This window comes from Stereum hirsutum (assembly GCF_000264905.1).
Source record: "Stereum hirsutum FP-91666 SS1 unplaced genomic scaffold STEHIscaffold_1, whole genome shotgun sequence".
Classification (NCBI taxonomy): Eukaryota; Fungi; Basidiomycota; class Agaricomycetes; order Russulales; family Stereaceae; genus Stereum; species Stereum hirsutum.
In genome coordinates, this window is record NW_006763131.1 from 2,542,957 (window position 1) to 2,560,134 (window position 17,178).

Consider the following 17,178-nt stretch of genomic DNA (forward strand, 5'->3'; position numbering starts at 1 on the left):
TCCTGAAATGATCGGGAAACAAGCACACATGCAAGCGGGAAGGACCACCGTCGATGGGGATGACAACAAGACCTCGAGAAGCAACAGCGTGGCGGGAGGGGTCCATAGGAGCAACGTCGATGCTTTGCTGAAGTTTGTGCAGCAGCGAAAAGCGCGAAGAGACCTGAGAATAAGGAGACGAGGCTTCGACGAGAATGTGCACATCAAGGCCTTCAGAGGAGCCAAACATGGAGAACGAGAGAGGACCCATGTTGATACGGCAAGCGACAACGTAGAGCGATGCGCAAAGTGCGTGGGAATCAAAGGCAGCCACAACTATACAGCCCATGAACCGCCGTAGCATGTGCCGAATGGGGAGCGGAAGGAGCACGGGAGGTCCGAACCGATATTGAGTAAGCAATTTCCATGTAAGGGAATTGCACGATTCTCCGCCAAAAACCAAACGATACTTCCTGTAAGACCCACTACTAAAGTAGCGGGAATCCGTACTATTTCCATATAATAAAGTCCTCATAGATTCGTGTAAAGACAAACTCGAACATCCTCGCTCCATGTAAGCGTACAACACTGCATCATCCAACCATCCGTACAATTCTAAGTGAGCCCTGGCTCGTCCTGGATACCCCTCTTGATCTTCAACAAAATCGCTGTCTTCCAGTTGTCTAGCTTCACGACCTGGTCGAACTCGAAGACCGCGGCGGTGAAGGCCTCCTGGTCTCCGGCGTCTAGTGCGTCGATCAAGGCGCCAATGAACTTGGCCTCGCGCGTAGATGAGAAGGTGGTATCCATTCCGCTGTACTTCGTCATGTAGCGTCTCGCAGTTACGACATCCTATAAGAGGGTTTGAGTGACCATTCGACGGCATATACAACAACAAGGCCTCACCGGAATCGCAAGGCAGCAAAGGAGGGCTCTGAGCCAATACTCCTTCACGCTGTACTTGGTCAGAGCAGAGCCAAGCGAATGGTCGGCAACTTGCTCGTAGCGAGCGATAGCGGCAGGGTACTCCTCAAGGTCGGCATGAAGATCAGCAGCATCCTTGAAACAGGCGTTTGCGGTACTACGGCACGAACTTATGAGCAAGGGGTGTAGAGCAGTGGAATACATATGGGGAACGTACGCAATCGCATCCTCCTGGGCATACCAATCACCTGCCCGTTCGAAACTCTCGCAAGCTCGTCGGAGGTCGTTCTGCTCCTGGAGATAAATCTGGCCGATCTCCTTCTCCCTATCTGCTGCTTGCCGGAAGCGACCGCCTTGGGTGAAGTGGACGATAGTTTGGGACAATGCCTGGATAGCGACTATACACAACCCGTCGGTGAATCAGTTGCAAGTCAATATTGATACCGTATACACGCACGCTCTGGGTAACCCCTCTTGTACGCCTTGGCCGAGTTCCACCAGGCATTAGCAGCATCGTTTGCCTCCTTGCACTTCTCCCTGCACTCCGCCTCCCGGGCAAAGCAGTCGCCCGCCTCTTTAAACATCTTGTCGATCTTAAACGAGTTGGCGGCCTGTTGGTAGAGATCGCCAGCCTCCTCAAATTTGGTGGACGAAGAGCCGAACCATCCTGTCGACGCGTTTGCCTTCTTGTCCGCCTTCTCAAGCAGCGACTGTGCGGGTGATTTAGGGGCCATGAATGGGAGTGTGTAGTCTGAGTGTAAGTAACGAGGCTGGTTGAGGGTGTGCTTTGGCGGTGGTGGACAGAAAGAAGGACGGGTCCGTGGACCAAGTGATGTGATGACGTCATACTGCTTAACTACAGCACTGTTCCAGCATGTTCCTAAAGATAGACCACTGCCATCTCCCGCCGTGTCCGTACCGCCTCTTCCTCGTCCTACGCCGCGACCTCTCCGAGCGCTACATAAATAAGTAGCCACGTTTATCTCAGAAGATAACTTGTTTTCAATCCACCATGTCGTCTCTCCCTGTCGAAACCATCGCATCCCTCGCCGACCAACACCCCAAGCCGGCGCACATCACCTTTCAGTATGGAACCGCAGGCTTCAGGACACTGTACGTCCGAATCCCTTTCATCGTAGCAGCAGACGCGTACTAATCGCGTTTCTTGTTCAGTGGTAATGTCCTCGACTCGGTACTCTTCCGAGTTGGTGTTCTGGCCGCTTTGCGGAGCAAGAAACAGGACGGAAAGGTCATCGGAGTTATGGTCACTGCATCCCACAACCCGGAACCCGTGCGTGAATCGTCTTGATGCGACTCACGGTCTTGATTTTGAACCGTCGATTGTCACTAGGACAATGGCGTAAAGCTCGTTGATCCCCGCGGTGAGATGCTGGAGGCCTCATGGGAAGGCCACGCCACAACGCTCGCCAACGCTGCCACCACCGAAGACTTCATCGCCGTGCTCGAGAACATTGTCAAAACCACCAAGATCGACCTTTCAAAACCTGCTCGCGTCGTATATGCTCGGGACACTCGTCCTTCGGGTCCCGCTCTCGTTGCGTCGCTCGAAGATGGTTTCAAGGCTATCGGTGCTGAAGCGAGGAATGGTGGCGTCACCACCACACCCATTCTTCACTATTACGTTCGTGCGATGAACACCAAGGGCACAAAAGATGCGTACGGTGAGGATACGGAGGATGGATACTTCACGAAGCTCAGCACTGCGTTTGGAAAACTGGTGGTGAGCTTGCTCTCATTCAACGCCCAGGGCAGCGTGCTTAACCCCAGGTTGCCCAGTCTGGCAAGGCCCCCTTGCCGCCCCTCATCGTAGACTGTGCCAATGGTGTCGGTGCAGACGGTATCGCCAAAATATCCCCTTACCTGGGCGACCACCTCAAGCTTGTGGCTGTGAATACCGCCACAACAACCTCTGGCGCGCTTAACAACGCCTGTGGTGCCGACTACGTGAAGACATCCCAGAAACTCCCCCCGTCTCTTGCAGGCCACATTAAGCCCGGCCAGCGTGCTTGCAGTCTGGATGGCGACGCAGATCGATTGATCTACTACTACATGGATGACCGAAACCAGTTCCATATGCTCGATGGAGATAAGATCGCTGCTCTGGTGGCGGCCTTCATCGTTGATCTCGTCAAGACTGCTGGCCTTGAGGAGGATATCAAGGTTGGCGTCGTGCAAACGGCGTACGCGAACGGTGCATCAACAAAATACCTGACGGAGGTAAGTTCTTCATTGCACGAATCGAGGATCACACAGATTCGCAGAAATTGATACTCTCCTAACTGACAGCGTGTACCCGTCCGATGCGTTCCTACTGGTGTCAAACACCTCCACCATGCCGCCGAACATTATTCCGTTGGCGTCTACTTCGAAGCCAATGGTCACGGCACCGTCCTCTTCTCCTCCGAGACCCAAGCAAAGCTTGCCTCCCACGAACCTTCTACCCCCGCCCAATCCACCGCGCTGAACTACCTCAAGTCCCTCACGGAGCTCATCAACCAAACCGTCGGCGACGCTATCTCCGACATGCTCCTCGTCGAGGCCGTCCTCGCACACAGGTCCTACTCCGGCGTCGAGTGGGACTCGCTTTACGTCGACTTGCCGAATAGGCTCGTGAAGGTCGTTGTGGCGGATCGTCATGCGTTCCATACGGAGGATGCGGAGAGGAAGTTGGTCAGTCCTAAGGGATTACAGGCGAAGATTGATGATCTTGTGAAGCGGTATGATGGTGGACGGTCCTTCGTTCGGCCGAGTGGAACGGAAGACGTCGTTCGTGTTTATGCGGAGGCGGTCATCCGGTCCCATGCGGATGGTACGTGTCTCGTTCCCCTTTCGACCCTTCCATTTGCTCAAAGCTGTTTGTCTTGGATTCTTCAGACTTGGCCTTCCGTGTGGCTGGACTCGTGTACGACGAGACTGGCGGTGACCCCGCTACTCGTCCCAAAGAGTTCATCTGAACATGAGCCTGACGATACCACGTATGAAAAAAGAGAAGTATGTATAATCTATGAAGTTTTCTGGGGTATCATGGGGTAAAAAAACTCTGTGTATACACAAATGGACGGTTGGATAACAATGTATAGCATAAAAAAGAAAGTCGCTCCTCACCATCGCTTTGACCGTGACGCGATATGACTCCGATGAGCTCTATGAGCTCTGCAAAGCGACATGCAAACAAAAACAAAGAGTATATAAAATGTGGACGAGTAAGAACATAGAGCCCTGAGCATGGGCGTAGAGGAACAATAGCGAGATAGCGACGGTGAAGAATCAACCAGACAGAAGAGGGTGCGACATGAGATGCTCGTTTAGCGGTAGTATCTGTGGTTAGCTGGAGCTGGATGAGTCGCATAAGCCACCTGAGAGTGTTGCCTCTGATTTTGGCAGTGAAGATTGGACACCGCTGAGCAATGGTGTAAAATAAGTGAAGATTCATCGAATACGCAAAATAAAACCTTACGAGGTGGAGGCGTGCCTTTTGGATCCAACGCGACGAACGGCGGCATGGGTCTAACATTGACAAGGAGAGGCTTGCATCCGATATTATAGGCCTCGACCCTCCATTCCTGAAGTGAGAATAACCCAGAACCAGATGGAAGTGAGTAATTATAGCAGTAATGTCCAGATAATAGCGACTGACCTCCAGGGACTTATGACGATATTCAGGTATGTGACTGAGGCAGTAGTAAGTCCAAGAGGCCTCGCATGGATCTTCATTGCCATGATCCCTGAATGGTCTATATTGTGGGAGTTGGGGCGTGTCGGCTCGAGGTATACTCTCAGTCGACCCAGTCGACATTCGGCTCGGAGGCTTGTCCCCTGCAGGGCCGGCAGTAGACACGGCAGTCGGCGACTGCGCGACAGGGAGAGCAATATTTTCCGCGAGAGGAGGAAGCGCATCGTCGTCTACCGTAAAGCCCTTCAGATCTTCCCAAAGGGAGTACACTAACCGCAGAGTAGCGTATCTCTGCAGTTGTTGGTCCGATAGGTCTTCTTGAGCATCATATGCCTGGATTGCAGAATATATCACGAAGTAAGGATGGCAGGCGTGCTGCAACGCCGGGAAATTGTCGTATGGTGGGTGATGTGCAACTGACGGCGATAGCGGTCCATCGTCCTTTTCTCGATGGATGACGGTGTGCTCAAGCGCAAACGGAACGAACGTGTACGTATACGATTTTCGTATCGGAAAGACCTAGGAACGGAACCAATTCAACCTCACTGGAAGAATGCAGAGCAAACAGCGATGATGCTCACGGAAGACCAAGATGCGTTGGCCTGCTTGCGTTTTAACTGATGTAGCCTTTTTATGATGCACGTAAGCGTGGCCGCGTCTGGTTCAAAAGCCCACGCGTGTGCGAAGTGTCATGCATCAGACCAGTCTGTACGAACTGCCAACCATCATCCAAGCGAATTGAACGGTGAGAATGTATAGCTCCTGTAACTGTTACCAAGGCAAGACTACAAGAGAAAAGCGGACTCACGAAACACTGCGTTCGACGAGCTATCCCAACATGTATCGTCTTCGACGTGCCAGAGAAGGTTGAGATGATGAATCTGCGGTTGAAAAAAAGACAGAAAGGCAGTGGAATTGAATGTTCTGGGCCTGAAGAAAGAACTCAAGTTGCATGTGCTCACTATGGATGGAGCGGTAGCAGACTGTGGAGAAACGACGTGATACTTTCGGACAGCCCTTGGCGGATAGACGGTGTTTGTGATTATACATGGCTCCACCTTTTCAGTTTCTTCTATCGTGGAGACGTCAGAGTATGATTCAGCCATGGTGGTAGTACTTGGTAAGTAGCAGTAGAAGGTGGAAACTGGAACGGCGAATTAGGGCGAATTTGACATGAATTAGCCGATCGTAAAATCTAATCTTATCGGAATACTGTACGTGTGGCGTGAGGAAGATCTGTCGATCGAGTTCAAAGACGAGATGCGTCCAGCACTCGACCACCACCACCACTCATGGTGGACTTCACTTTCCAATCGCTGATATGACAGGCCGCATATACGACTACAAATCAGGTTGATAAGTAGAACATGGCGCTCGTATTAAGCCTGTAAATAGGTCATCGACACCCATCGGAAACTCTTCAGCGCTCGACTTTACTGACAGTGCTTGACACTTGTGTTGAGACGCAAATTCGACAAGTCACACTGCAAGAGTCAGATTTAGATGCTCAGTTATCAGCTCTTTTATGTCGGAGTAACGAAGGACAGGTATGGCTATTGAGCATGCAGCTGCGGGTTTGTTGAAGTGCCCAATGGATTCAGGGGTATGAATGAAGGGAAAGGTTGGGCAGCCCTCGTAGGCCAAGGTTTGTAACTGCCACGATAGGCGTCGACCCTCCACTCCTGCAGGAAGTTAGATCAGTATTCTATTGGAGCGTCAACTGGATCCATAATCTAACCTCTAGTGACTTGTGACTGTATCTAGGCGTTACAGTGAGACATTGATATTCCAAAGCGATGCCAGCGTTTGCCCATTCCTTCTCGGTGAAAGCTTCGAATATCGGAAGATTTTGACTGGGTCCTGCTCACCTATTTCAATGGATATTATAAAACCGAGTACAATGTATTGCTTACCAAAATGAGCAGGTATGTCACGGTTAAACCCTCGTCCGGTAGTTTGAGAGGCCGTCGTAGATGGTGTCGTGGGGAAAAGAGGAGAGGCGGAAGTCGAACTATTGGTATGAGAGTTGCGGGTAGATGGAATCGCTGTCGGATCTCGAGGTACGCCAGTTCCAGCATGAGAAGGACTATGTATCACATTCGACGGGCTCGACGAGCTGGCGGTGGGTGTCCCACTCGTTGTAGAGCCAGTCCACTTCTTCGACTTCTTCGACTTCGTAGCCGGGGAAGCACTCGGGGTCTGAGGTGCTGGTAAAGCGGCAATTCCACTGGCAGGCCTGATTGATGGAGGAGGTACAATGAAACCTGCGAGTTTCGGGGAAGACCAAGAGGTCGTGGAGGAAAGCCCAACACCGGTCGCATTGGGTGAAGTTGCCTCGGCCCCCAATTTAGTCGATGCTGTACTGTGAGGAAGCACTTCTCGAGAGCCGTCAGTAGATTCCGCAGCTGAGGGCGATGATGACTTGAGTTGATCTGCAGGAAGAGAAAAAAGCGCGTTCTCGTCCAACGGGAAACCTTTCAGATCTTCCCAAAGAGAGGCAATCAAACGCAGCCTCGCGTATACATCCCAGTGTTGATCTGTGAGGTCTTTGGATAGGTGAGCTTCGTACGCCTGTATAGCGGAGACTATTACGAAGTAGGGGTGACAGCTGTGCCGCAAGGGAGGAAAGTTGTTATAAGGCGGTGAATAGGAAGTGAAAGAGCGAGAGTCCGGATTTTCGCGATGAATCGTGGTTCGGTCCAGTGCCAAAGGTACGAAGTCGTATCTGTAAGACTCTCGCTTGGGATACACCTGTGAATACAACATTAACTTATAGATGCCGAGGACCCCACGTTAGCGGCAACCGATACGCACCGTAGACCAAGACGCGTTGGCTTTTAGACACTTCAGCTGTTGCAGTCGCTGGGTAATGGAGCGGATCATTTCTGTATCTGGCACAAAAGTCCACGCGCGAGCCCACAGCGCACGATACCAGTCTGCGCGAACTACCAAAACAAGTCAGCGATATCTGTATTAGCGGGGAATTGAAGCGCTGTACACCTCGGTCATCGTTGAAAGGAAGCACTTACTATACATAGTATTTGACTCGCTCATCCAGCAAGAAAAATCATCACAATGCCAGAGGGCACTGAGGTAGTTGATCTCACATGATTCGCGAGTCAACTAAGAGTCTTCGGTGGAGATGCAATCTGCTCACTTTGGCTGGAGCGTCCGCGGTATCTGTGGGGACGACCTGATACATGCATACGGAATCAGGCGGATGAATTGAGTTTGTGACCAGACACGGCTGCTCAGGTTCATCTATCTCTGAAGAAGTGGTAGACTCGGCCATGGTAGTTACTAAATGGTAGGTAGTGGTGAAAGACGAACAACTGATCCAAATGGCCGGAATCTAATAGGATCTAATCTTATCTGGGGCTGTGTGGCGTTCACGCCATCGTTTGCAATTGTGGCGAGTGGCGCAAACTGCACGCTATTGCACGCCTGCGAGGGGCAAGCGAGGGTCTCCGACATGACTCAAAGATGTGCCTCCAACCTTCTTGCAGCGAACCACCACCATCCAAGGGTTTCATTGTGTTATTGTTCGATCTTTCTGTACGCCAGCTATTCTGAATGTGCCGTCTCGTCATCTACAAGGGCTGCCCTGTTCAGCTTTCCCATGTGCGTTGTCATCCGCTTCCCCACCTCCGGCTCGGGCTGACCTCACATCGCTTCTGTAGCTCTTGACACGACCTTGTCACTCCATCATCAACCAGGCTTTTGACTCCAGACTTCGCGTCGATCTTCGAAGGCCTATCAATGGAGACGGCTTTGGTGTGGGTGCGTTTTATTTACTAAGCGCTCTGCTCACACGACCATTGCTGACTTGATTGCCTAGGTTGGTATGATACCGTTTACGAGGAAGAACTTGGTAGCCAACCGTGTATCTTCACCTCCGTAACTCCTGTGAGCACTCCCATTTTTTGTATGACGAGCAAGTTACTGACTGTGAACGCGTAGGCGTGGAATAATGCCAACTTGACACGTCTTGCAGAGAAGATCAAGTCCCCTTTGGTCTTGTGAGTAGTTGCTTTTGCTGACGATAAGAGTGCTGGTACTCAGACTTTTGCAGCGCACACGTTCGAGCTACAACCGCGGGGTCATTATCTCTGGACAACTGCCATCCCTTTGTGCATGGCAAGCTCATGGTGCGTCAAATGCCTCATCATCGCTTACGTGTTTCACTTACTCTACCTCACATAGTGGATGCATAATGGCAGCATCGAGGGCTTCCCCAAGATTAAAAGGCGACTCCAGCAGTTCCTTTCGGATGAGGTCTTCAACGTCGTAAAAGGCAACACCGATTCAGAGTGGTCTTTCGCGCTCTTCCTTTCCAAGGTGCGCACTCTTCTCGACCTCGGAGCTCCTTGTCTTTGACATCTCTCTAGTTGCCCGATCCAAATGCCGAGTCTTTCACGCACCAGACTCTCCGAAAAGCAATGCTTGAGACGATCGCTACTCTGAACCGTCTAGGGGAGGAGGCTGGCATTACTCAGGTGTGTGTGGTTCATTCTGCACGGTCGAGCGTTGCTTACCTCTCTTTGTATCGTTCAGCCTAGTCTCATGAACTTCTGCATCACGGACGGTGAAAGTGTTGTCGCTACTCGCTATGTCTCATCACGGGAGGATGAAGCTGCTTCTCTGGTACGTTGGTTGCTTCGTTGTAGAGGGCGAGGTGTTGATTTCATACCCGGCTTCTAGTGGTTCTCTTCCGGTACTGCCTTCAGCGAGTACGCAGAAGGTGGTCATTATAAAATGTCGAAAGCTGACAAGCGGGAGAACATCATCATGATTGCCAGCGAACCGCTAACGTTTGAGAAAGGTGTGCTTGTTCGACCTACGCTTCGGCTATTTTATACTCATTTTCTGTATCCTCTAGCTGATTGGATGGAAATCAAGACCAACTACATGATCGTGATTACTCCTAAAATGAACGTCCTCCAATTTCCCATCATAGACAAGTACTACGTTCCGCCATCCAACCCGGCATTCCTTGCAAGAGGGACAGACCTCGCTGCTGCTAAAGGTCTTCTCGTTCCTACTAGTCGAACTGCGAACATCGACGGGGCCTCGGACACTTCAGATTCTTCCAGTTGATCATGTTACTGGGCTGCCCCTTCTCTGTTATTTCCGTGGATTTCGCTCTTGTTGTCTGTACATCATGTTTAAGTTATCAGCGTGTCTTGTCAGCTATACCATAGTACTTTGTGTATTTAATCTACTTGCGGTTGCCATGCTATGGACGCAGAACACTACTATCATAATTCGCTCCATGTATCTCGAATCGCTCATTTCTAAGTATATCGTGGCCACTTTGACAGACGGACGCCACAGTGGCGCACTCCAGAGACACAGGTCCGGCGGTAATGGCAATGCCCTTGTTTTCCGCTCGATGTCCGATTCGTCTGGGGCCCCTCAATGACTGCATAAGCCTTGAGGCGACGGTGTCAAGGCACTGTGCAACAACTCTTGGCTAACTCTCCTTACTTCTTTCTTCCTTCATCTTTGGGCGCATTGGGCTTGTTCGTCACGGACTCGTTCACAACTCACGGTCCTCCATGCCTGGGCCGTGGTTCTTATGGCGCTTCGTCACAAGCGGTGCAAAGTACGCCCTTTCACACCGATTTCTTTAGTAAAAAGACATTCTAAAAAAACGAACGTGTTTCTGTCAGACTCTCTAACTTCCTCCAAGTGCTCATCTTCCTCCCGCTCACGCTCTCCACACTCTCCAAATCCGCATTCCTCCTGCTGTCACTCCTGATTTTCCTCCAATCCCTCATCCATGGCACCCTTCAATTCTTCTGGGGGTCATCTGTCCTTGCCGTCATGCAATTCCCCGTCCAACCATTCCTCCTCCTTGTCTGCTTCAACGTATTTTCAGAATCCGTGAGCCCATGGCTCCTCACGGCCGCGACGTACTGGGGTCGGCTCCTATATCTGTCCAGTCCACTATTCATCATTCTTGAAGGGATGTCGAGTTTGCTCGTGGTGCAAAAGATGGGTCAGGTTGGTAGAGACTTGGTGGGCGAAGGAGAGGCATACCAGTTTGGGCTGCTCATTGCGTCTGCAATGACCTATGTGGTGAGTTGGGCCAGTCTTTTGGGACCGAAAAGTGTCTGACCAGCGTAATTATCCAGGCTGCTGCATGGTGGATTGTCGTGGTGAGCTACTACTCGATGCTTGGAATTTTGAGCGATACTCAGTGGCAACCTTTGCAGGCATATCCAGCGGCTGCCATGTCACCACTATCCTCCACTCTGCTCGGTGTGGCCCTGACCGCTTTCCTCTTCCTCACATTCATCGGATTCGCCCTCCGGCGCACCAATGTCATTGAATCGTCCGGACTTGCTCTCTTCATCGCTTACAATGTGTGGCTCTGTGGATTCGACCAGCATTCGTTCTCGGACCCGGCATCATCCTACGCGCCACTCCTGGGAAATATAATGCCACATCTTCAAACCCTGGTCAACTTCATCACCAATACGCTACCGAAGCCTCTGTTGGTCGCGTTGGTGTACAGGCTTTTTGTGTTGTTGTGTGCGGCGAGGATATTGCCTACAATAGGAGCGGATAGCTGGGAGACTGAGTATGGAGTCGATGAAGGTTGGGACGGCCGACCGGTACGTCCATACCCTCTGATGCGGCCGTATTTTTTCGCTCACTCCCTCTTTCATAGACATCGAAACTGGCGCATGTGTTTCTAACATATCGACAGTCCATTCTGGTGACTGTGTATTCTCATCTTCTCCGTGAGTAAATTCCTTTGTGTTGATGATCGCCCATCATGGTCTAATATTATTTCCTCCTTGCAGTCCTCGACCATTCATCCCAGATTTGGTGGCGCTGGATGAATATTTTTTTCACTATAATTGCGTGGAGTGTTGAGCTTCTCGTCAGCCCAGATGACGACGACATCGCGAAGGAGTGGAAGGTCGACTAATTTCGGACGGGGGCCACTCGGGGCGGTAGATGTGCTATTACTATTAGGACCTTACACCGATTCATGGGGCGTTTTCTCGGACAATTCACGTATCTTAGTAACTATACGTGTCAACAATAATCGAATGACACGTAGCAAGTCCACTATTGTCGGCTTGCATACACAATTATATATCTGTGGCATCGCTATAGGGAGTTGCAGGCGCCTGTAGGCGCTCTCGCACGCCACATTATTTAGGTAATCAATTTCCTTTTGAGGGAATCCTCGATTCCTCGAATGCGCGCCACAATTGTAGTTCCTGTAGGACCAACTACTAAAGTAGCGAGAATCTACTTGCATGGCTGAATCTTCGCTCGCAGCAGCTCTACAGGCGCAAGCTCAGCGAGCTGCACAGCAGCCAAAAATATTTATCGATGTCTCTGGCAAAGCAATCCCTATATTCCTCAGCGTAGAGTTTATCAAAGACCGGACGAAGCTCGTCCGTCTGCTCACCGTCCGTCCTTTCCTCCGTGCTGTTCTATCTCTCCCATATATCTTATACTTTTGACCTATAGAGTCGCGGTGCCCGTGTATGCAAACGCACGACAGATGCGCAGATTGTTCTCGTCAATGGAGAGACGAACAACGGCAGGAGGTTTGTCCGAGACAATGCAGCGGACAGGACGGTGCTGGACTACACGTGGATCGACAAGTCTGTGGCGCAGGGCAGAGTTTTAATGGAACAGGACGGCTGGGGAGGCTGCTTGTTGGTGGATGACGGGGAACCTATTCCGGAAGGCGACGATGACATGGATGTATATGATGAAGTGGAAGGAGGCGGAGATGACCCTGATGAGGAGCCGGTGAATGCCTCGGGGTGAGTTTATTACCCTGTCTTTCTTGTGCCTTTGTCGCGAACCGGTCTCACCGTCTCTTTTGTCTGAACATTATTTAAAGGAGCACAAAACCTCCATCGCGTGCTCGTCCATCATCTACTGCAGGACCCTCCAGTCCCACCCGAAGCGGTCCGTTATCCTCGCCCCCACCAGCGCGAGGATCCTCCCATCTGTCCAACAGCCATCTGTCCTCCCCAACACCCACCGCTGACTCTCACATCCCAACACCCACTCAGACTTCCCAGATGCAAAACCAGTTCAATTTCCCGGGACAGTTCCCTCCCAACCAGTTCATGGGTCCTCCAATGAATGGGTTTCCTGCGAACGTCCCACCAGTCCAAGGGATGCCCCAATTTCCTCCCGGACAGTTTCCTCAGATGATGAACGGAATGCTACCTCCCAATTTTGCCCAATTCATACCACATCAACCACCACTGCAACATCCAAGCAGCTCAATCCCAGTCCCAGCAATCTATTCCACATACCCTAGGACGACCGCTACCCTTCACATGTTACTCGAGACCGCTATCGCTGTAGCCCAGCATGATGGATTCGATCCTACACCATTCCATATCGCTTTGCTCAGCATCCCGAGGCTCGAAGCTTATCCAGAGTATCCTACCGTTCCTCAACTGCCTGTTCCCCAGCTCCCTCAAGCCGCTCAAAACAGCACGCCACCATCTTCACCCGTTCCACAGGCCCATGCGCGTCCCCCTGCAACACCAGCCTCACAGCACACTCCCGCTAGGCCACCTATGTCCTCCACGAAGCCGAAGTCCCACACTCTCGAGGACGGTACGCCCGTCATCGTCAAGAAAACTATTCCGAAGCGCCCTCGCCCTTCGGATCCAGGGCCTCAGCAAAATCAAACCCAAGCACGGAGCTCAACGTCGAAAGGGAAACAACCTGCGTCCGGTTCAACTTCGGCATCGGCACCTGTTGGCAAGAAACGCGGACGGCCTTCTAAGGTGAAGACATCGACAGGTGCATCACCCTCCACTTCGCGCGTAGCTCAGACGTCAGAGTCAGCTTCTACTTCCGCGCCTGTCAACGCCCGTGCGCCCGAGAATCTCTTCACAACTGCGAAGGGCCATCAGTTACGCTTCATGATCCAAGTCGAAGTCAAGAAGAGGCCCGAGTATCTTCAGAAGATCAGAGTACGTTGATCTCGTCGCATCTCGCCGTCTCAATGCTTTCTCTATCTGTGCTAAATATCCTTTCCTTTATACAGAATTACGGTGCTAAGATTATCGCGGGTATCGAGAAGGCGCACTACGCCGTCCTGAACCCGAATACGACGCCGTACCGCGACTACTGCGACATAGCTCGGCGAAACAAGGTTCCCGTCGTTCACCCTGCTTTCATTAATGAGTGTATCTCCCAGGGCCGTCTGGTGGATCCTAAGGATTTCCCGTTGGATCCGCCTACGCAGAAGAAACCTGGGCGTCAATCGGGCAACTTCATCTCATTCCAAAGAGGTGGGCGAAGGCGTGCTGACGACGATGGTGAAGAACAAGAGGAACAAGAGGAACAAGAGGAGGAGGATGCCGGTGAGGATGCGGAGATGGACGACGGAGAAGGCATGGAGGTGGATGAGGATGAAGAGGATGAGGAAGAACAAGAAGAAGAGGTGCAGGAGGTCCAGGCCGGGTTGGACAATTCGACGGCTCCTGAACAGAGCATCGCCAATGCGCCCCAGGCGGACGAGGGCGAGAACCCTGCCAAGAAGCCGCAACTGTCTCCGGCAGCACAGAAGGATCTGAACGAAGACTTCGAGATTATTGTCGAGTTCTTGTTGTCGGACCAGTCTGACGGGGCCACAGATGCGCAAGTCTTCGCTATGTTGGAAGAAAAGGTGAGTCTTACCACGTGATGCTCAATTTCGTCGGTCGATTGACAATGTTATTTCAGGCCACTTGCAAAACACAACCTTCCTGGCTTGTATTTTTGGAGGAATACGGTTCCGAAGTCGAACAGGCAGTGACCCGCAGGGCGGAGGAACAGAATGCGAACGCCCAGATCAAGACGTCCCCACCGTTGTGAATCTCGCAGACTTTCTGAGGCCATTGAAACCACCTAATTTTCTTGACCCACCGTGATGGACTTTTCCGAATGGGATGGTTCCTATGTGTTCTGTACTTCTTGTCTGTACTTTGTTCTTGAACAACGGTCGAGCGGCCCTTTGCCTCCGCACTGTATGAAAGAGGGAAATAAGATCTGTAACAAACTGCTGAGATTGGTTATGTCTAAGGCTAAGCGGACGTAACGGCGGCGGTCGGAGCTGCAGGACCTGCAGCTTGTGGTGGCTCGTGCTTGAAGAACCGCCTCCGTCTCTCCTCGAACGACAACGACGATGTATCTCCCTGCAGCGACTCCCCGGTGTACTCGAATGTCCCCACAAGGGCTGCAAGGACAGCGCAGGAGCCGACGGCCATTGGCAGAGAACGTGCTGGATAAGATATGGCAGAGGGCGATGAATGGGCCGTCAGCGAATTCGACTCTGGGGTGTGGGGGTAACGTGAACATACATCGTATGCCGGCCAAAAATCCAGCAGCACAACCACCCGCAACACCGTTCAGAGAGTCATCTACCTGCCTCGTATTCGCCACTACGCTCCGTGTCCCTGCGAAAGTCGCACCCATCGCGGCTGAGGAACGCGTTCATGCACACATCAGACCGACGCATTTGTCCAAAGATTCTTCCTTTAGCAAGGGACTTAATCGTGATGCATAAGACCTGAGGCACGCACCAAAAAAGCCAATGGTCCCTCCGCTCCTCGTGAAAAAGCCTGCTGCTCCTTGGTTGTGCGCTCCGAGTGCGTTCTGGATGGTACTGACGAAGGCGCCGACCATGGTGGCTTGAAGAGCGGCAGCGGCGGTGTAGCGGACAGTGGGTTTTTCTTCATATGTGGGGGCGCTGCCCCCTGAGGTAGGTTCGGGCGCCATAACTGACGGCGCGAAGGTCGATATAGACGATGACGGTGGAGGGACTTGCAACTTGGCTGAACGCACTGGCAGGGCAAGTCGGACTCGGAGGTTGCTCCCGGGTTATGGACTGCCTATTTGGGATGGGTGGCGAAGTGGCGCGTACTCTCGTGCAAAGCGTGCAGGATGAACTACCAATCGCAAAGAGTCATTTTGTCTGCCTCATGTTTGAACGAATACTTACTCTCGAAACAGCTTGTAGTTTCGACCGCACGATTGAGGTTGATGATGTGTCTCACGAGTCACACAATAAACGATCTCCCAGACTCTAAGCACTCTGATTCTAAACAGCACGACAAAGAATGACGAAAAAATGCGGATCAACGCACGAGGCAAAAGTCGGGCGTAGAAATAAGAAAAGAAGAGTACAAAACAACGTCCATCTCGCAAGCAAGAGTGTGTAGGAACCAGCGTCCATCATCAATGCACTAACTGAAACGTCCGTAATAACTCGATCATCGATAAAATGCCGATAAGTCAAGCTGCCTCCTCTCTCCGAGACGTCAGAACACCTAAGAATGTGAGTAAGACAAGTTAGATCGAGAAAGATCAACTAGGAGGATCGCATTGATAACTTACCGTTCAGAAGAGCTCAATGGTGCCGTCAGGCGACTTCGTCGCAGACTGAGCTGGAATAGTGTTGACGCTCATCGGCTCCCGTTTACCGAAGAGTTCGATGGTGCCGTCGGGCGACTTTGTTGCAGACTGAGCGGGGATGGTGTTAACGCTCATTGGGTCGCGTTTGCTGAACAGTTCGATGGTCCCGTCTGGTGACTTTGTCGCAGACTGAGCTGGAATAGTGTTAACGCTCATCGGCTCTCGTTTGCCGAAGAGCTCGATGGTGCCGTCGGGCGACTTTGTCGCAGACTGTGCGGGGATGGTGTTAACGCTCATAGGGTCGCGTTTGCTGAACAGTTCGATGGTCCCGTCTGGTGACTTTGTCGCGGACTGAGCAGGGATAGTGTTAACGCTCATTGGGTCGCGCTTGCCGAACAGTTCGATGGTCCCGTCTGGTGATTTGGTTGCAGACTGAGCGGGAATAGTGTTGACACTCATAGGGTCGCGCTTGCCGAATAGTTCGATGGTACCATCTGGCGACTTCGTCGCAGATTGAGCTGGGATAGTGTTAACGCTCATCGGTTCCCGTTTACCGAAGAGTTCGATGGTGCCATCGGGCGACTTTGTCGCAGATTGCGCGGGGATGGTGTTAACGTCGCGCTTGACATACGCAGGGATGATATCAAGGGGAGCGAAGTCCGGCTCGCGTTTGGCACCGCCAGCATGCTACACAGAAATAAATTGGTCAGTGACTTTGATGGAAGTGTGGGAATGTGATGGACATACGCCGACGCGGCCTTTGCTTGCGGGCATGGGCATCGGTGCGGCAGCAACCTGGCCGACAAAAACGACCGCCAGCGCGGAGAAGAGGGAGAGGCGAGAAAAGAACATGGTATTGTCGATGCAAAGGGTATCAGGTCGTGAGAGCGAGTGCTATGTGTGTGCTGAAGGAAAGGAGGTTCCAAGGTCGTCCTGCGGCCTGTGCAAAATGAACGTTGAAAGAAGCTGCGGGGAACAAAACATATGACATGTCAGTACTAGGCGACATAATGAAATGTGATGAGCATATGCCAAGGAAGGATACGGACAAAGAGAAAGGGATCCAAAGGGTTGTGGGGAAGAAGGAAGGAGGAACCTGACGAGCTCGAGCTGAGGCTCAATATATACTCCCAGAGCTGTTCCGGCAGATCGTCACCATTGTTACCAACGCGACCGACTCCCCG

The 17,178-nt window shown here is 51.9% G+C and overlaps 9 protein-coding genes across 9 annotated transcripts; 4 read left to right on the top strand and 5 right to left on the bottom strand.

Annotated features, from left to right (window-relative positions):
* Positions 1–454: 454 nt before the first annotated feature.
* Positions 455–1,701, bottom strand: STEHIDRAFT_89584 (vesicular-fusion protein SEC17). Its single transcript, XM_007298245.1, has 4 exons — positions 1,361–1,701; positions 1,121–1,301; positions 886–1,060; positions 455–831 (listed from the first exon to the last, which is right to left on the bottom strand). The coding sequence occupies exons 1-4, from the start codon at positions 1,635–1,637 to the stop codon at positions 595–597; spliced, it is 870 nt and encodes a 289-aa protein (XP_007298307.1). The 5' UTR covers positions 1,638–1,701; the 3' UTR covers positions 455–594.
* A 108-nt stretch (positions 1,702–1,809) lies between these two features.
* On the top strand, positions 1,810–4,047 carry STEHIDRAFT_136379 (phosphoacetylglucosamine mutase). Its single transcript, XM_007298854.1, has 6 exons — positions 1,810–2,016; positions 2,077–2,194; positions 2,255–2,644; positions 2,701–3,141; positions 3,211–3,733; positions 3,799–4,047. The coding sequence occupies exons 1-6, from the start codon at positions 1,916–1,918 to the stop codon at positions 3,876–3,878; spliced, it is 1,653 nt and encodes a 550-aa protein (XP_007298916.1). The 5' UTR covers positions 1,810–1,915; the 3' UTR covers positions 3,879–4,047.
* Positions 4,048–4,218: 171 nt separating this feature from the next.
* STEHIDRAFT_164790 (uncharacterized protein) lies at positions 4,219–5,703 on the bottom strand (the record flags this gene model as incomplete). The annotated part of the gene is made up of 6 exons (XM_007298855.1): positions 4,219–4,324; positions 4,382–4,487; positions 4,562–5,116; positions 5,179–5,255; positions 5,406–5,478; positions 5,560–5,703. 6 exons carry the CDS (start codon positions 5,701–5,703, stop codon positions 4,230–4,232), a joined length of 1,050 nt encoding a protein of 349 aa, XP_007298917.1. The 3' UTR covers positions 4,219–4,229.
* A 447-nt stretch (positions 5,704–6,150) lies between these two features.
* On the bottom strand, positions 6,151–7,606 carry STEHIDRAFT_151846 (uncharacterized protein; the record flags this gene model as incomplete). Its single annotated transcript, XM_007298856.1, has 6 exons — positions 6,151–6,279; positions 6,336–6,457; positions 6,511–7,348; positions 7,412–7,459; positions 7,525–7,542; positions 7,598–7,606. 6 exons carry the CDS (start codon positions 7,604–7,606, stop codon positions 6,151–6,153), a joined length of 1,164 nt encoding a protein of 387 aa, XP_007298918.1.
* A 520-nt stretch (positions 7,607–8,126) lies between these two features.
* STEHIDRAFT_89590 (N-terminal nucleophile aminohydrolase) lies at positions 8,127–9,866 on the top strand. The gene is made up of 10 exons (XM_007298246.1): positions 8,127–8,218; positions 8,278–8,377; positions 8,436–8,503; positions 8,558–8,616; positions 8,670–8,745; positions 8,801–8,935; positions 8,986–9,093; positions 9,152–9,241; positions 9,299–9,419; positions 9,477–9,866. The coding sequence occupies exons 1-10, from the start codon at positions 8,171–8,173 to the stop codon at positions 9,692–9,694; spliced, it is 1,023 nt and encodes a 340-aa protein (XP_007298308.1). The 5' UTR covers positions 8,127–8,170; the 3' UTR covers positions 9,695–9,866.
* Positions 9,867–10,111: 245 nt separating this feature from the next.
* On the top strand, positions 10,112–11,713 carry STEHIDRAFT_164792 (uncharacterized protein). Its single transcript, XM_007298857.1, has 6 exons — positions 10,112–10,202; positions 10,270–10,678; positions 10,735–10,758; positions 10,816–11,217; positions 11,274–11,346; positions 11,410–11,713. The coding sequence occupies exons 1-6, from the start codon at positions 10,156–10,158 to the stop codon at positions 11,535–11,537; spliced, it is 1,083 nt and encodes a 360-aa protein (XP_007298919.1). The 5' UTR covers positions 10,112–10,155; the 3' UTR covers positions 11,538–11,713.
* A 157-nt stretch (positions 11,714–11,870) lies between these two features.
* STEHIDRAFT_117536 (uncharacterized protein) lies at positions 11,871–14,618 on the top strand. The gene is made up of 5 exons (XM_007298858.1): positions 11,871–12,030; positions 12,092–12,393; positions 12,474–13,569; positions 13,644–14,267; positions 14,324–14,618. The coding sequence occupies exons 1-5, from the start codon at positions 11,875–11,877 to the stop codon at positions 14,453–14,455; spliced, it is 2,310 nt and encodes a 769-aa protein (XP_007298920.1). The 5' UTR covers positions 11,871–11,874; the 3' UTR covers positions 14,456–14,618.
* STEHIDRAFT_117537 (uncharacterized protein) lies at positions 14,618–15,414 on the bottom strand. The gene is made up of 3 exons (XM_007298859.1): positions 15,163–15,414; positions 14,941–15,060; positions 14,618–14,861 (listed from the first exon to the last, which is right to left on the bottom strand). Exons 1-3 carry the CDS (start codon positions 15,356–15,358, stop codon positions 14,665–14,667), a joined length of 513 nt encoding a protein of 170 aa, XP_007298921.1. The 5' UTR covers positions 15,359–15,414; the 3' UTR covers positions 14,618–14,664.
* A 206-nt stretch (positions 15,415–15,620) lies between these two features.
* On the bottom strand, positions 15,621–17,080 carry STEHIDRAFT_117538 (uncharacterized protein). The gene is made up of 4 exons (XM_007298860.1): positions 17,044–17,080; positions 16,742–16,960; positions 15,977–16,681; positions 15,621–15,909 (listed from the first exon to the last, which is right to left on the bottom strand). The coding sequence occupies exons 2-3, from the start codon at positions 16,844–16,846 to the stop codon at positions 15,980–15,982; spliced, it is 807 nt and encodes a 268-aa protein (XP_007298922.1). The 5' UTR covers positions 16,847–16,960; positions 17,044–17,080; the 3' UTR covers positions 15,621–15,909; positions 15,977–15,979.
* Between the last annotated feature and the right edge of the window lie 98 nt (positions 17,081–17,178).

Coding starts and splice junctions, on each gene's coding strand:
- STEHIDRAFT_136379 (XM_007298854.1), top strand. CDS start 1,916: ATGTCGTCTCTCCCTGTCGAAACCATCGCATCCCTCGCCGACCAACAC. Junction 2,195..2,254: donor CATCCCACAACCCGGAACCC/GTGCGTGAATCG, acceptor GATTGTCACTAG/GACAATGGCGTAAAGCTCGT. Junction 3,142..3,210: donor CAACAAAATACCTGACGGAG/GTAAGTTCTTCA, acceptor CCTAACTGACAG/CGTGTACCCGTCCGATGCGT.
- STEHIDRAFT_164792 (XM_007298857.1), top strand. CDS start 10,156: ATGCCTGGGCCGTGGTTCTTATGGCGCTTCGTCACAAGCGGTGCAAA. Junction 10,203..10,269: donor TTCGTCACAAGCGGTGCAAA/GTACGCCCTTTC, acceptor TGTTTCTGTCAG/ACTCTCTAACTTCCTCCAAG. Junction 10,679..10,734: donor CGTCTGCAATGACCTATGTG/GTGAGTTGGGCC, acceptor GTAATTATCCAG/GCTGCTGCATGGTGGATTGT.
- STEHIDRAFT_117538 (XM_007298860.1), bottom strand. CDS start 16,846: ATGTTCTTTTCTCGCCTCTCCCTCTTCTCCGCGCTGGCGGTCGTTTTT. Junction 16,682..16,741: donor CAAGCAAAGGCCGCGTCGGC/GTATGTCCATCA, acceptor ATTTCTGTGTAG/CATGCTGGCGGTGCCAAACG.
- STEHIDRAFT_89590 (XM_007298246.1), top strand. CDS start 8,171: ATGTGCCGTCTCGTCATCTACAAGGGCTGCCCTGTTCAGCTTTCCCAT. Junction 8,219..8,277: donor GCCCTGTTCAGCTTTCCCAT/GTGCGTTGTCAT, acceptor TCGCTTCTGTAG/CTCTTGACACGACCTTGTCA. Junction 8,936..8,985: donor TCGCGCTCTTCCTTTCCAAG/GTGCGCACTCTT, acceptor ACATCTCTCTAG/TTGCCCGATCCAAATGCCGA.
- STEHIDRAFT_117537 (XM_007298859.1), bottom strand. CDS start 15,358: ATGGCGCCCGAACCTACCTCAGGGGGCAGCGCCCCCACATATGAAGAA. Junction 15,061..15,162: donor AGGGACCATTGGCTTTTTTG/GTGCGTGCCTCA, acceptor CGCGTTCCTCAG/CCGCGATGGGTGCGACTTTC. Junction 14,862..14,940: donor ATTTTTGGCCGGCATACGAT/GTATGTTCACGT, acceptor TATCTTATCCAG/CACGTTCTCTGCCAATGGCC.
- STEHIDRAFT_89584 (XM_007298245.1), bottom strand. CDS start 1,637: ATGGCCCCTAAATCACCCGCACAGTCGCTGCTTGAGAAGGCGGACAAG. Junction 1,061..1,120: donor GCCCAGGAGGATGCGATTGC/GTACGTTCCCCA, acceptor TTCGTGCCGTAG/TACCGCAAACGCCTGTTTCA. Junction 832..885: donor TTTGCTGCCTTGCGATTCCG/GTGAGGCCTTGT, acceptor ACCCTCTTATAG/GATGTCGTAACTGCGAGACG.
- STEHIDRAFT_117536 (XM_007298858.1), top strand. CDS start 11,875: ATGGCTGAATCTTCGCTCGCAGCAGCTCTACAGGCGCAAGCTCAGCGA. Junction 13,570..13,643: donor AGTATCTTCAGAAGATCAGA/GTACGTTGATCT, acceptor TCCTTTATACAG/AATTACGGTGCTAAGATTAT. Junction 14,268..14,323: donor TCGCTATGTTGGAAGAAAAG/GTGAGTCTTACC, acceptor ATGTTATTTCAG/GCCACTTGCAAAACACAACC.